This window comes from Amblyraja radiata, chromosome 11, assembly GCF_010909765.2.
Source record: "Amblyraja radiata isolate CabotCenter1 chromosome 11, sAmbRad1.1.pri, whole genome shotgun sequence".
Taxonomy (NCBI): Eukaryota; Metazoa; Chordata; class Chondrichthyes; order Rajiformes; family Rajidae; genus Amblyraja; species Amblyraja radiata.
The window spans coordinates 19,125,469-19,140,320 of record NC_045966.1 but is presented as its reverse complement, the minus strand read 5'-3'; the positions used below and the strand labels follow the sequence as shown (position 1 = coordinate 19,140,320).

Genomic DNA, 14,852 nt, shown 5'->3' with positions numbered 1-14,852 from the left:
GCAGGGGTGATGAAAATGATCCGATCAGTAACTTTTGTCCAGGATTTCCATTTAAAGTAGTAGGCTGTGGGCCGATCATCAAAAATGTGTCTAGAAATCAACTTTTGTGACCCATGTCTCGGAACTACACAAAATTTTGCACAGATTTAGATAAAATATAATTGAGACGGAAGTCATAACTCGTCAGTGCCAAAAGTTACACATTAATTAATTAAACTAATTAGATAATGAGATCGAAAAAGTAAGCACCATCTAGTGTCCAATGCCCATATTACACCATGGATAGCCTATTTCCATGTTGCAGTCGATTTAAACCATATATTATTATACCATATATATATATATATATATATATATATATATATATATATATATAATGAATATGAATGTAATCATATATAATTATGTATAATTATATTAGATTAAAATAATATAATGAATATAATTGTGAGTGTGTTTTTTGAATGAGACTGCCGCAGAGGTCCGGCTCCTGAACCAGCCTAATTAATGGGTGAGGGCAGTTCTTCTGGGTTCCCCGTTTACTGAACCCCACTGACTGCCAGTGTGCAGAGTGGGGGTCACGGCCATAGTGGGACTGGGGCAGTGCAAGGCTGGGGGAAGGCTAAGGCATCTTCCACTGAGAGGAAAATGTCTAAACCTAAACCCTAACTTGCCCCCCCTTCCAGAGCTGCCCACGGCTGGAGTCCACCTCGGCCAGCATGCTCTTCTGGATCATCGTGGTGATGATGGTGAGGAGTAGCACTACCTTGCACACCGCCCCGGCCGCCTTCAGCACCACCATAGCGCCGGCTCTGTAAGTCCGTCCGCATGCTCGCTGCAACACAGACCTACCGACCAACCCCTCGCAGCACTCACCGGCCTACCGACAGCCCGACCGACCCCTTGCAGCATCCACCGGCCTGCCGACAGCCCGACCGATCCTCCACAGCATCCATCGGCCTACCGACAAGCCTGACCGACAGACCGACTGACCCTGACCCTGACCCTGACCCTAACCCTATTCCTAATCCTAACCCTAGATCTACATTTGTTATTTATCATTTTTATTTAACAGTTCACATCATAACTTTATAAAGATAAATCAATTGAAAAACAAAATTATCAGCATATTCCTTGGAAACCTTGTTATCATTTTGATGTAATTAGGAGCCAGCCATAATCCCAGGTTCCTCGCTGCCTAGCAACCATAAAACAAAGAGCGGGATTGGGCAATTTGCGTCCGACCTCAATGTCAAACGTGCATTGATTGGACAATTACTACTCGGAAAATTGGAAGTTTTTTCCATATTTCGAAAAAATGTGCACGTTTTGGTCTTGACGAGTTTCAGGTATGATTTATATAATATTTTTACACAATATGTTCAAAATTCAGGTAGTTCCGTGAGTTGGGTCACGAACTTGAATGCAAAAGCTCCTCGGCCCACAGCCTATAGTCAACGAGTATTTGATAAATTTCCAATTTCAGCAGAAACATTAATAAGTGAAAGTAGGAGAGAAGAAACATACGACATAAACATGCCATACATCTTCTCTATGTCACCATCTTCTCTACACCTATACCAGCATTACCACTTTCAGGGATCTTCTGACGTATTTCAGGAGCTCTCCATTCATACATGGTCCTCAGGGTCCTATCATTTATTGCATACTTTCCTCTTGCATTTGACCTTCCCTTACACTTGAGCTGATTAAACTCCATCTGCGATTTCTCCACCCAAATTTCCAGCGGATCAATATCTTCCTGTATCCTTTGGCAACCATCCTTACTATCTACAACTCCACTATTTTGTAATGCCATCTTCAAACCTAGCAAACGAACCACCTACATTCCATCCAGATCATTTAAATACATCACAAACAACAGCGGTCCCAGACTGATCCCTGCAGAAGAGCGTCCGTCCCAGACCTCCAGTCAGTAATACACCACTCCACCACTACCCTCGATCTTCTATGACCAAGCTCATGTTGTACCCAACTTTCTACCTCACCATTGTCCATGTAACTTACATTTCTGGATCAGTTGACCATGAGGGACTTTGTCAAATGCTTACAAATAAAAACAGACTGGTTCCACCAAGATGCTGTACAGAACGCCACAGGAGATCCTTTCTCCCTGTGGCTATCAAATTGTACAACTCCTCCGCCTTCTGTTGTGGGGTAGACTGACTCCCTTCCCCGAATGAATGCTGATGGCACCTGTGATGATTTACCACAAATTTATGATGTTCTGAATCAGTCAAGATGTATATGTCCATTCTGCACCAGACTGCAGTAATCTAACAGTAATCTAACAGTGCATTGCTAGTTAGCTACAGATCAACTAGGCACCCAATAAGCACATTTTCCTCAGCTATGATTAGGTGCTAGAACAAATACGGATTAATCAACAGGACAATAGACACAATCAGTACCTGAAAACTAGGCAGATATTCTGTAGCAATATGCCAAAATCTGATAATTTTCAATAAGTAGAGCCCGTTAATTACCAGTACACTGGGTTGTGTTTAATTACTTCACTGGTCTAATTAACAGTGAAACTCTGTGGACTCTGATTAACTGCCACAAACATTGCACTTGTTAGTCAGACTACTTTCAAATAGCATGAAGCATATGGACGTGAAATATCAGGTTATCTAGCTCCAGCATACCTTGCACGAGCTGGTTCCTGGCACCATGGTCTCAAACAGAGGGAATGTTTCCACTAGCGAGAGAGTCTAGGTCTAGAGCCCATAGCTTCAGAATAAAAAGTCGTTCCTTTAGAAAGGAGATGAGGAGGAATTTCTTTAGTTAGAGGGTGGCGAATCTGTGGAATTAATTGCCACAGACTGTGGATGTCAAGTCAATGGATATTTTTAAGGCGGAGATTGACAGATTCTTGATTAGTACGGGTGTCAGGGGTCATGAGGAGAAGCATGAGAATGGGATTGAGGGGGAAAGATAGATCAGCCACGATTAAATGGCCGAGTAGACTTGATGGGCTGAATGGCCTAATTCTACATCTATAACTTATGGACATGAACTTATGAACACTCTCACACTTGTTCAGGTACAGAACCATCCTCAGGATTCCTGTTCCGCCAATCAACTATATTGCAGATGCTGGTGAGAAATGTAAATTAAATAATCTGGAATAATCAATGAAACCTCAATAACACAAACCATACCATTGTCATTTGTGTAAAGAACATCCAGTCCCGTAATTGGAAATAATTCTAGCATTCTTACCATAGGGGATATGAAACTATTACCATTCTGGTCTATGTGAAACTCCAGATGCACAAAAATGTGGTTGTGAGAAGGGCAGACGTGACAAAGAGAGGGATGTAAAAGAGTTGTCCTACAGTCAGGGAGAATGTCACAGCTGTACTTAAAAAAAGCATCTTGGAGGATTCGTCCAGCAGAGCCCTATGGAAAGAATTCAGTAAAAATGGTGCAATCACTATTGTGATCTTATACTATAGGCCTCCCATATAACAGCAGAAGATAGGAGGACAGATATGCAGGCAGATCATGGAAAGATGTAAAAAGGACGGGGTAAATGTAGTGAAAGATTTTAACTTCCCCAATATTGACTGGGACTCCCATATTGTCTGGAGCTTAGATGGGGCAGAATTTGTTAGTCGCATACATGAGTGTTCTATGAAACTATATTTAGAGTCCATCTTGGGATGGTCTTGCGATTGGGGAATGAGCCTGGCATTTGACGTACAGGAATCTTTTAAAAGCCAGTTGATTAGTTTGGGACTACCGTGTTCCTTTGAGGATGAAAGGCAACGATGGTACGGTTTGGGAAGCTTTGATGACAAGAAATGCTATTTGTTTAGTCAAGAAAGAAAGGGAAACATATCGTTAGGAAGCTGAAATCATAGAATCCTACAACCGCACAGCATGCAGACAAGACATTCAGCTCAACCTGCCCATGCCAACTAATGGGCATCCCTCCACACCAATCCCACCAGCCAGACGCTATACTATTAACAGCTTTAGACTTGAATCGCACAAAGCAGTCCTAGAAACATGGCAATTCTTGTATACTTTCCCTGTATAATCAATATGAGTTGCTATACTACTTCCGATAGAAGGCACATACTGTATTATAGCTGTGATGCAACATTTGTGGAGGAAATCTTGAGGGGACAATCATGTGCTAATAAGGCATATTGTTCTGTCCAGGATTCTGCCAAGCTTCCCGAGTACTGTTAAAACTGCACTCTTCTCAGCAGATAGAAAGTATTCCATCTTGGTGGACAGCAACAGGGCCAGGAGGTCTACGGCAGAACATCCATTCTCTGACCTCCAGTATGTGTGACTGGTCAAGGTAAGTTTCTATTCAGTGATGACTCCCTGTGAATACTCAGAGTCAGCAATTGCAATGGTAAATTACCTAAAATCTCTTAATGCAGAAAATCAATTGTGTGTGGAGGTGGAGGCTTAAGAATCACGCACACTCGACGTTGATGAACTGTGGCCCAAATTTAATTGCTGCATCTAATTTTCCCAGGTGAGATTCTTGTCAAATTCTGGTAGAAATCAGTATTTGATCGTCATGTGCTGAAGATCCTGGCACAGGCAATTAGGATGATTGCAAGCGTTCAGACCTGAACTCCTTTGGAATGTGGTAAAGAGAGGCTTGCTTGTTTCACAGGAATGGAGAGTCATACAGAACGGAAGTGGGGACTTGCCCACCCCCGCCCTTCCTATGCTGACAGTCAAGCACCCACTTTGTACACTATCCCAGTACTAATTCCTTTTAATTCTATCTATATCTTCATCAATTCCACCCTACCCCCACCAAGATTCTACCACTCTCCTCCATACCTGGGACAATTTACAATGCCAAATACCCCTGCGATTCTGTGTGTCTTTGGGCTATGGGAAGAAACTGAAACACAACTTGATAAGTTCCAGGAGCAGAATTAAGCCATTTGTCCCATCAAGTCTACTCCGCCATTCAATCATGGCTGATCTATCTTTCCCTCTCATTATTAGTGAGGGTGTCGGGGGTTATGGGGAGAAGGCAGGAGAAAGGGGTTGCCTTCTCCCCATAAAGCTTGACACCCTCACTAATCAAGAATCTGTCAATCTCCACCTTAAAAATATCCATTGACTTGGCCTCTCCACAGCCTTCTGTGGCAAAGAATTCCACAGATTCACCACCCTCTGGATAAAGAAATTCCACCTCATCTCCATGACATTCCCCACAGCCCCCAATTCCTTGATCTTTCAAAAACCCTTTCCTCTAAATACCTGATGACTTAAACTCTGTGGAATACGTCTAATTTATTTAGCCAGTCATGAAATCAACCTTCCCGTCCTAGATATTAACTACTGAATCACCTTTAGACCTGGTTTTCTTCCAAAACCAATACATTTTCCCTCAAAATAAAGCTAATTCTCACTAATTTACCTGTTGCAAATGCATCTTCCTACAGTACTTGGCTTCCACAGCCATCTCTGGGAATGAATTCCACAGATTCATCACGCTTGGAGGAATACTTGGAGGAAATTGGAAGAACAAGCAAGCTCCACACAGATAGCACTGAAAGTTTCTGGAGATGGGAGGCTGTATTAGCTGCAAAATTGTGTCACCTTTACACACCTCCTTGTTATGGAGCATAGATGAATGTTGGGTAGGGGCACCCACAGAGCAGAGCTTCATCAATAGCTATAAGAGGGCACCCTAGTCTCCCTGACCCATGGAGTTTTAACAGGATACCTTGTTTGAAGATATCATTGGTGAGAGCACCAAGAGCCAACAGGTGCCTCATTGTGTTTCAAGTGCACTGGGATTCAACTTGTATCCCAGGATGATAACTTGCATAAATACAATGTCCTCACTTATCTGCAGAAAGAACTTCACCTGAAAGCCTGCCTTTGAAATTAGAGCAGTTGGAGAGTGCTTGCATCCTCAGTTTAGTCAATCATTTTCAATAGAAGGGAAAATGGTAAAATTGACTCCATTATGTTCCACATTACATTGACAGCAACATTGTGCCGAATGAATGAAGGCCGTTTCTAAGCTCTGACTATACAATAAATGTAGAAAAAATTGGAAGCGACAAGGATGTACTGCATCTTGAACTGATGCAAAAAATGGTACACTAATGAAGCTGTCTGTCTATGGTTAATTCATTCTCTGACACACCTTAAATATTAACAATGAAGTCCCCTCAAAGGCACCAACTCAAGTGGCTCAAAGAAGCAATTCATCCATAAATAGCTGCACTTGTTTGATAATCCCTCATGTATCACAGCTCCCTACAGATAATATCGCAAATGTTGTTGAGGTTAAATTGTGAAGGGATTTTAATATGGCATTTACCATCTATCTACTCTTAACTAAAATTACCTCAAACCATCTGTACTCTCAGATCACCTACTAAAAATAAACACAGACAATTAAAACAATCCCAGTAAACTATTATGTGGAATTCATGTGTAAATTTGAAACAGAACTATCATTGGACAAATAAAATATCTCATAAACATTGCTGTATTACATCTGCTGCTCTCTTGTCAAAGCATTAGGAACACAGAATTAAAAAACAGTAATTGAAAATTGGAAATAAATGCTGAGGCTAGAAATCTGAAAAAAGGCAAAAAATGGAAACACTGAACAAGCCAGACAATAGCCAAGTTCTGAGTATTTGCCTTCGACCTAAAGACATTTACTGTTTCTCTTTCCCCAGATGATGCCTCGCCTGCTAAGTTATAAAGTCCGAACAATTTATAGCATGTCAATAAGCCTTCAGACCACCGAGTCCATATTAAACATGTTAATCCAACCCAAAAGGACAAACACTGCTGTAGAACTCAGCGGGTAAGAGAGCATCTCAGGAGAAGGTGGATATGTGATGTTTTGGGTCAGGACCCTTCTTCTGATTGTAGAGCCAGGGAAAGAAAGCTGGGAGAGAGGAGAGGTTGTACAAAGCATGGCAGGATAGAAAGGTGATGGGTTTCTTTATAGGCAGATAGTTGGAACAAAAGCCAGAAGGTGTGTAACCTTCTGAAGAGTTGCAAATTGTATATCAAGAGGAAGGAATATAGGAGGCAGGGTCAGGGAGGGGAGAAATCCACGTGAATCCATATGGAGTACAGGGGAGGTGGTTGTTAGAGGTTACCTAAAAATGGAGAATTCAATGTTCATACTGTTGGGTTGTAAACTACCCAAGAGGAATATGAGGTGCTATTTCTCTAGTTGCCTGTGGCCTCTCTGGCGGCGGCGACCTGAATCCGGGGCTCGGCCGCGGGCCAGTGGATGACATCGTCGGGAGCTCGCGGGTCACAGGTTGATGCCTGTTTCCCGGAGCTCCCGTGGCAACAACTGCGTCCGCTGGACTGGAGGGCGGCAGCTTCGACCACCCCCGGGCCGCGGAGCTTGAACCGCGGGACTGACTTACCATCGCCCGGTGGGGTATCGTCTCAGCGCAGAGGGAGAAGAGGAGGGAAGAGACAGCAACCATAAGACCTTTGCCTCCATCACAGTGAGGAGGTGCTTGGTGAACTCACTGTGGTGGATGTTAATTTGTGTTTATTGTGTGTTGTTTATTATTACATGTATGGCTGCAGGCAACGACATTTCGATCAGACCGAAAGGTCTGAATGACAAATAAAGGATTCAATTCAATTCAATTCTTTGGCAATGGAGGAGGCCCAGGATAGAAAGGTCAGTATAGGAATGTGAAGGAGAGTTAAAATAATTAGCAACTTGGAAATTGATCTCCTCTCTCCCTTCCCCGACAATCTTAAGAAGGCTCCTGACCCAAAACGTCACCTATTCATGTTCTCCGGATATGCTGTCTGACCCATGAGTTACTCCAGCACTTTGTGTCATTTTGTATAAACCAGCATATGCAGCTCCTTGGTTCTAATCTTACCCAACCCCATTTTATCTTCCCCACATTCCCTTCAATCCCCCCCAATATTTTACAATTCATCTACACACCAGAGACACTTTACAGCAGCGATTTACTCTGCTGCCTGCACAATATTTCACACGACACTATGCTCATATTTTTCTGGAGCAAAAAGGAAACTGCTGGAGTAACTCAGTGGGGAGGGATAGTCAATGTTTCCGGTCGAGATGCTGATCAGGCCCCTGATACAAGGTCTTGATCCGAAACATTCCTTCCTCCTCCAAAGATGCCACCTGACCCGCTAAGTTCTCCCAGCAGTTTGTTTTTTTTGCTCCAGATTCTAACATCTGCAGTCTCCTGTGTCTTCATTTATTTTCCTTTTTTACGATTAATGTTGACATTTGTTAAATAAGCCTTTTTTCTACAAATCATAAGCACCTTTAATGCATTCAAAAAGTACATATACCGTAATACTGTATTATGGTGAGGTGCAATAATTATATAACTGTCCCTTGTTACTGAAATTTATTTTTGCAAATTAAAGATATTATCTTTCAAAAAAAAGGAAGAAAAATCATTTCAAATTTTGCAGAATATCTGTGTTAGAAACTTCTGCAAATTAGCATAAAGTTACTATCTAAGATATATTACCAAAACTGTTATGTCATAATTAAAGAATGCACATGAATATGTGCAAATCCATTTTTTTCAATGGTCTTTTCAATACAAAATGCATTCCGTACACAAGATATGAGTAAAATAAACTCTTTAATTATGAAGCCAACAACACAGGAACTGAATATTTCTATGCTAACATTCTGCCTGAGTCTCCTCCTACCCTAAGCATTTAATTTCTCTTATCCTATGCCCTTCTCCTTCACGTTACATGAAAGCACAACCTAAATGTTTCCGAACCAGCAAATTCAAACATTTACAATCACACCAGTTTCTGCATTTTCATCATTTCCTTTTTCTAAATAGTTTTTTCATGACGTGAACGGACATTTTGTTTTTATTTGTCTTTATTCCGGATTCTTCCACAAGTGAAACAACTTCTCCACGGCCTCTTCCAGAATTTTAAAGTTCAAATATAATGGAAATAGGAAGCAAGTGGAGGAGAAGGGAAGACTCGGTGAGAGTGATTGACCTACCAAATATAACATGGGCAGTTGGAAATTAGTGGGGAGGAGTGGGACATCAGGCAGTGATTTACAGTGCCCTCCATAATGTTTGGGACAAAGACCCATCATATATTTATTTGCCTCTGTACTCCACAATTTGAGATTTGTAATAGAAAAAATCACATGTGGTTAAAGTGCACATTGTCAGATTTTTATATATTTTGATTTCACCATGTAGAAATTACAGCTGTGTTTACACATAGTCCCCCAATTTCAGGGCACCATAATGTTTGGGACACATGGCTTCACAGGGGTTTGTAATTGCTCAGGTGTGTTTAATTGCCTCTTTCATGCAGGTACAAGAGAGCTCTCAGCACCTAGTCTTTCCTCCAGTCTTTCCATCACCTTTGGAAACTTTTATCGCTGTTTATCAACATGAGGACCAAAGTTGTGCTCATGAAAGTCAAATAAGCCATTATGAGACTGAGAAACAATAATAAAACTGTAGGAGACATCAGCCAAGCCCTACGCTTACCAAAATCAACTGTTTGGAACATCATTAAGAAGAAAGAGAGCACTGGTGAGTTTACTAATCGCAAAGGGACTGGCAGGCCAAGGAAGACCTCCACAGCTGATGACAGAAGAATTCTCTCTAAAATAAAGAAAAATCCCCAAACACCTGCCTCACAGATCAGAAGCACTCTTCAGGAGTCAGGTGTTGATTTGTCAATGACCACTGTCCACTGAAGACTTCATGAACAGAAATACAGAGGCTGCACTGCAAGATGCAAACCAATGGTTAGATGATACAACTGCTGATGGTAGTAGCATAATGAATTCTGAAGTGTACAGACCCATCCTATCTGCTCAAGTTCAAACAAATGCCTCAAAACTCATTGGCCGGCAAGACAATGATCCCTAACATACTGCTAAAGCAACAAAGCAGTTTTTCAAAGCTAAATAATGGTCAATTATTGAGTGGCCAAGTCAACCACCTGATCTGAACCCAATTGAGCATGCCTTTTATACGCTGAAGAGAAAACTGAAGGGCTACTAGCCCCCAAAACAAGCATAAGTTGAAGATGGCTGCAATACAGGCCTGGCAGAACATCACCAGAGAATCACCCAGCAACCGGTGATGCCCATGAATTGCAGACTTCAAGCAGTCATTTCATGCAAAGGATATGCAACAAAATACTAAACATGACTACATGACATTGATGTGTCCCAAACATTATGGTGCCCTGAAATGGGGGGGGACTATATATAAACACTGCTGTAATTTCTACATGGTGAAACCAAAATGTATAAAAATGTATTAAAATCTGACAATGTGCACTTTAACCACATGTGATTTTTTTTTCTATTACAAATCTCATATTGTGGAGTACAGGGGCAAATAAATAAATGATAGGTATTTGTCCCAAACATTATGGAGGGCACTGTAAGCCAAGCATTGGGAAGGTGAGATCATGCAGGATGGGGTGGGAATCCGACCATAGGGATTGAAGCAGGTGGGCTTGATGGACCAGGGTGAAGCACTCCTGCTTTCCTCGGCCAACAAGTAGTGCTGGAAAAGCACTTACCTTTTCCATCCAGCAGGTCTCGCCTTCCTTCACCTTTCGGGTTTCCCGAGGCCCGGGAAACCCGGCCGGCCAGCGTTACATCTGCAACAGAGATAAAATCTTAGGCACGCAGCCTCATTAAGCTATTTCATTGACCAACCCTTCTCTGTAGAGTAGGTCATTCACCCATCCCCAAATCTACCTCAGTTGAGAACAGTAGGAATTGAGATCAGATTTCTGTCGGAATTGAGATCAGATTCCGCATTTTGTAATATATTATCCTTCTTTATGGCCATTTCAAAACTACTATTGACCATTTACGTCTCTGCACTCCCATATCCCTTTGTTCCTTTACTCAATATATTTTTTCACCTTCAATGAAACAAGTGGCCTTCTGGCTTCTGCTATGGTATGCCTGAATCTTAATCTATACCTCCATAATTTTATCAACATCTCACAACTTGGGTATCATCTAATGGGTATCATCTACACCTTTCACCGTCGGACCTCCAGTTTCAGACACTAAATCACATGTGTACTCCGTAAATAACAGTGTTTCAGCACATAACCCCAATACAACACCACTTCCAATTGGATGTAACTCCCAGAAATCTCATTTTCATCTTTTGGATTCTGTACATTTATCTATCTCTCAATCTAACTCTACGACGCGTTCTACACACATTGCCCATGACAAGTTATTATTTCCTTCTATGAACGTTAATTTTAATAGCAGTTTTTCAAATGATGAAAACTATATACCCATGCTCCATTCTTTCCTTGGCTGTTTAGGAGCACATCAGATCTAATACCCTCACAAATATCTCCGCCACAAACCCATTTCAATTCCCTGTCAGGTTCTCATTATGTTCAGTAAACATATTACTAATTAAACTAATTAAACATCTGATGGGTTCACTGGCAATAGAAAGATGTATATTCAAAACTACACCCATTTAAAACGTCACATATATCTGCAGTATGGCAAACATTGTGTCAAGGAACACCAGGATTGCATCTCTGACACCTTTGTCCCCATTCTCGATTTTTCTGTCTCCATTACAGGGAACATACTATTGACTGACAGCGGCTACAAACCCACCGACTCCCACAGTTACACTGAAAACACCTCCTCCCACCCTGTCTCTTGTAAGGATGCTTCCCTAATGGGCCTACCCCACAGGTGATTTTTTAGGCGACTACAGGCGACTGCCGAAAAATGTCAACTTGTTGAAAATGTTCGGCGATAGTGGCGACAATTTGGGCTGTCGCAGGTTGTCGTAGGTGCTGTCGTAGGTTGTCGCCAGGTTAACGTAGATTGAAGTAGGTTGTCGCCGGTGTTGACCGGTGAATTCCATTGTCCTACTCGCTGGCAGTCGTCTAAAAAATCGCCTAAGTGGGAAAGGCCCATAACTCTCAACTGCTCAGTCTTCGCTACATCTGCTCCCAAGATGAAGCTATCCACTCCAGCATATCGGAGAAGTCATTTTTCTTCAGTAAATATTGCTCGCCACAGTTGTTGGTGTTGAAGCCCTCAAACAAGTCTCCTCGTTGTCTCTCAATTCTTCCCCCCAGATGAACAAGATGGTCCTCCCATGGTCCTCACCTTTCACCCCGCCAGCCTCTGTATCCAACACACTGGTCGCCGCAGACTCAGTGGGCTGAAGGGTCTGTTTCCGCACTGTACTTTTAGACATTAGACTTTAGAGATACAGTGCAGAAACAGGCCTTCGTCCTACAAACTAGGGACAATTTACAATTTTATCAAAGCTAATTATCCTACAAACCTACGTGTGGGAGGAAACCAGAGCACCCAGAGAAAACCCACGCAGTCACAGGAAGAACGTGCAAACTCTGTGCAGACAGCATCCATAGTCAGGGTCTCTGGCTCTGCAAGGCAGCAACTCTACCGCTGTGCCACTGTGACGCCCTTAAAGTATCCTAAATCTCTAAAGTAAAGTCTAAACTTATGGAACTGGTCCTACAATCCAGTGTCGCATATAGCTGCAACAAAGTGGAAAGGGAACTAATTTTAATGGCCCCCTGTCTGATCTCTGCTTGTAGGGCTGTCTTAAATCCGAGGCCAATAGAGACAGCAGGATTCTTGAGTTCTGGAATAGTGGCTCCCTGCTTTTAGTTATTTTTTTCTCCCAGTAAATTATTGTGCTGAAGGCTGACGTGAGCTGCACAACGTTTTAAAATGTTGATGTTAATTGTATATCAGGATAGCTAATAGTTTCTGCTATTGCCAACGAGAGGAGACCAACTGAGTCATAGAAGTCAATGTAAGGTTAGAACTGGGGTTATTTACTAATGGTAACAGCACTCTGCTCCAAACACTTCCTTTGACAATGAAGCAGTGTAAACCCCTGCACAGTAGACCTGGACAGCATCCAAACCTGAACTGATGAGGCAAGAAATATCCTTGCCAAATAAGTAGGAGACAAAAAGTATCTCTAATAAGAAGAGTCTCACCATCTCCACGTATAACTGAATAACTAATCTCCTAGCTTTGCATTTGAAACCACCTGCCAGTCACTATCAATCAGCAACTTAACCAATCCAGTCACATAATAGCACAGCAAATTTGCCTATAACACCTATCAATACCCCCTGGCACCGTTACCCAAATGTTCATGACAGCAAGTTCATTGAATACCACCAACCCCAACATTCAGCTAAATCACACACCATCCAGACCTAAACATATCTGGTATTTTCTTAGTCTTACTGGGTCAAAATTATAGTTTGAATTTGAATTTTGAGTTTAGTTTATTGTCATGTGTACCGAGGTACAGTGAAAAGCTTTTGTTGCATGCTAACCAATCAGCAGAATGATAATACATGATTACAAATCAAGCCAACCACAGTGTACAGATACATGAGAAAGGAAATGATGTGAATTGTGTTTAGTGAACTTAGTAAATGTAAGAAATGCTGCTGTTGGAGTAGAGATTTTAAAAAGTGGAGCGATTGTAAAGCGTGATTGCCGATCCACTTCTGCGACTGGCACACAAAGAGTTGCCTGGCTTGGACATGCTGCAGTTCAAAGGGAAGATGCATCACTCACAACCAACTAGAGTTGGTTAGTAAATATTGGCTTTGCTTGAAACAATTTTAATTTAAGATTGGCTTAAAGCAATCATTGTACTGGATTGTGTGGGGTCAGGCCCACTGGTTAGAATCATGGACATCACCTCACTCACGTGCGGTCAGACATGCAAGCCCCATATTGATGCCAATCCACATCCTTGCATCCAGTTGTGTGGTCCTAATGCTGATGAGGCTGCAGATGACAGAGCGCAAAAGCCATGCCCTTGAACTTTCCCCCAAACCCTTTCACCAGGCAGCAGAGCATTGTTAGTTGTGCAGGCTGGTAAGGCATTTTAATAGCTTTTAATAGCTCTGACATTCGGGGTCATTAAAAATCTATTAGAATTGAAGTAAACAATTACAATTTTATAACGGATCTGAATGGTAATTCTCCAATGTTATGTTGGAAAATCCCAGCAAGAATAGATTGTCCCACTGGACCCCTCCGGAGCCTAGAGACCGGATGAACTGCCAGACTCAGCTTCCCAAGTCGTTCAGCAAGTCCCAGACTCATAGCACCTGAGTGCCACTCAAGGATTCACTTTAGCTTGAATTGGGAATGATAGCAATTCTATTCAGTTCAACTAGGACAGGGCGGCACAGTGGTGCAGTAGTAGAGTTGTTGTTGCCTTACAGCGCCAGGGACCCGGGTTCGATCCTGACTACGTGTGCTGTCTGTACGGATTTTGCACATTCTCCCTGTGACCAAGTGGGTTTTCCCTAGGTGCTCTGATTTCCTCCCACGTCCCAAAGACGTGCAGGTATTCTGTAAATTGTCCCTAGTGTGCAGGATAGTACTAGCGTATGGGTGGTCATTGATCAGCGAGAACTCAACGGGCAGAAGGGCCTGTTTCCATGCCGTATCTCTAAACTAAACTAATTAGCCATGGCAAGAAGGATTCAGCCAAGTGACAAAGTTTAGTCATCTGGTAAAGGAATAACTCCGAGCATGTCCACTCTTAACCTATTGCATTCTTGCATTATTACTCTGTTAAGAGAGAAGGAGAGCTGTTGAGCTGGAGTGTGATCGGAATTTCAAATGCAAAGGTAAGTGTTTCTCTTACTGTATGTTAAGTCAGGGGCTTTGTGATTAAATAACAGCACTAGTAATCTAAACATCCAAACTCTAATACTGCCACAGGAGCTGGAGGAATAAAAACTAGCCCAACATTGGAAATGATGGACAAAGCAACTGG

General features: G+C 42.2%; 1 protein-coding gene across 3 annotated transcripts in view; it reads right to left on the bottom strand.

Moving 5' to 3' along the window:
* LOC116978352 (serine/threonine-protein phosphatase 2B catalytic subunit alpha isoform-like) overlaps positions 1 to 14,852 on the bottom strand; it is a 329,244-nt gene that overhangs the window by 185,423 nt on the left and 128,969 nt on the right. For 2 of the 3 annotated variants that reach the window (XM_033029454.1, XM_033029455.1), the window contains exon 2: positions 10,585 to 10,665. The exons of the other annotated variant lie outside the window; for it this stretch is intronic. In XM_033029454.1, coding sequence (XP_032885345.1) covers positions 10,585 to 10,665 — 81 coding nt within the window. The remainder of the gene's footprint in view (positions 1 to 10,584; positions 10,666 to 14,852) is intronic. 3 annotated transcript variants of the gene reach the window in all.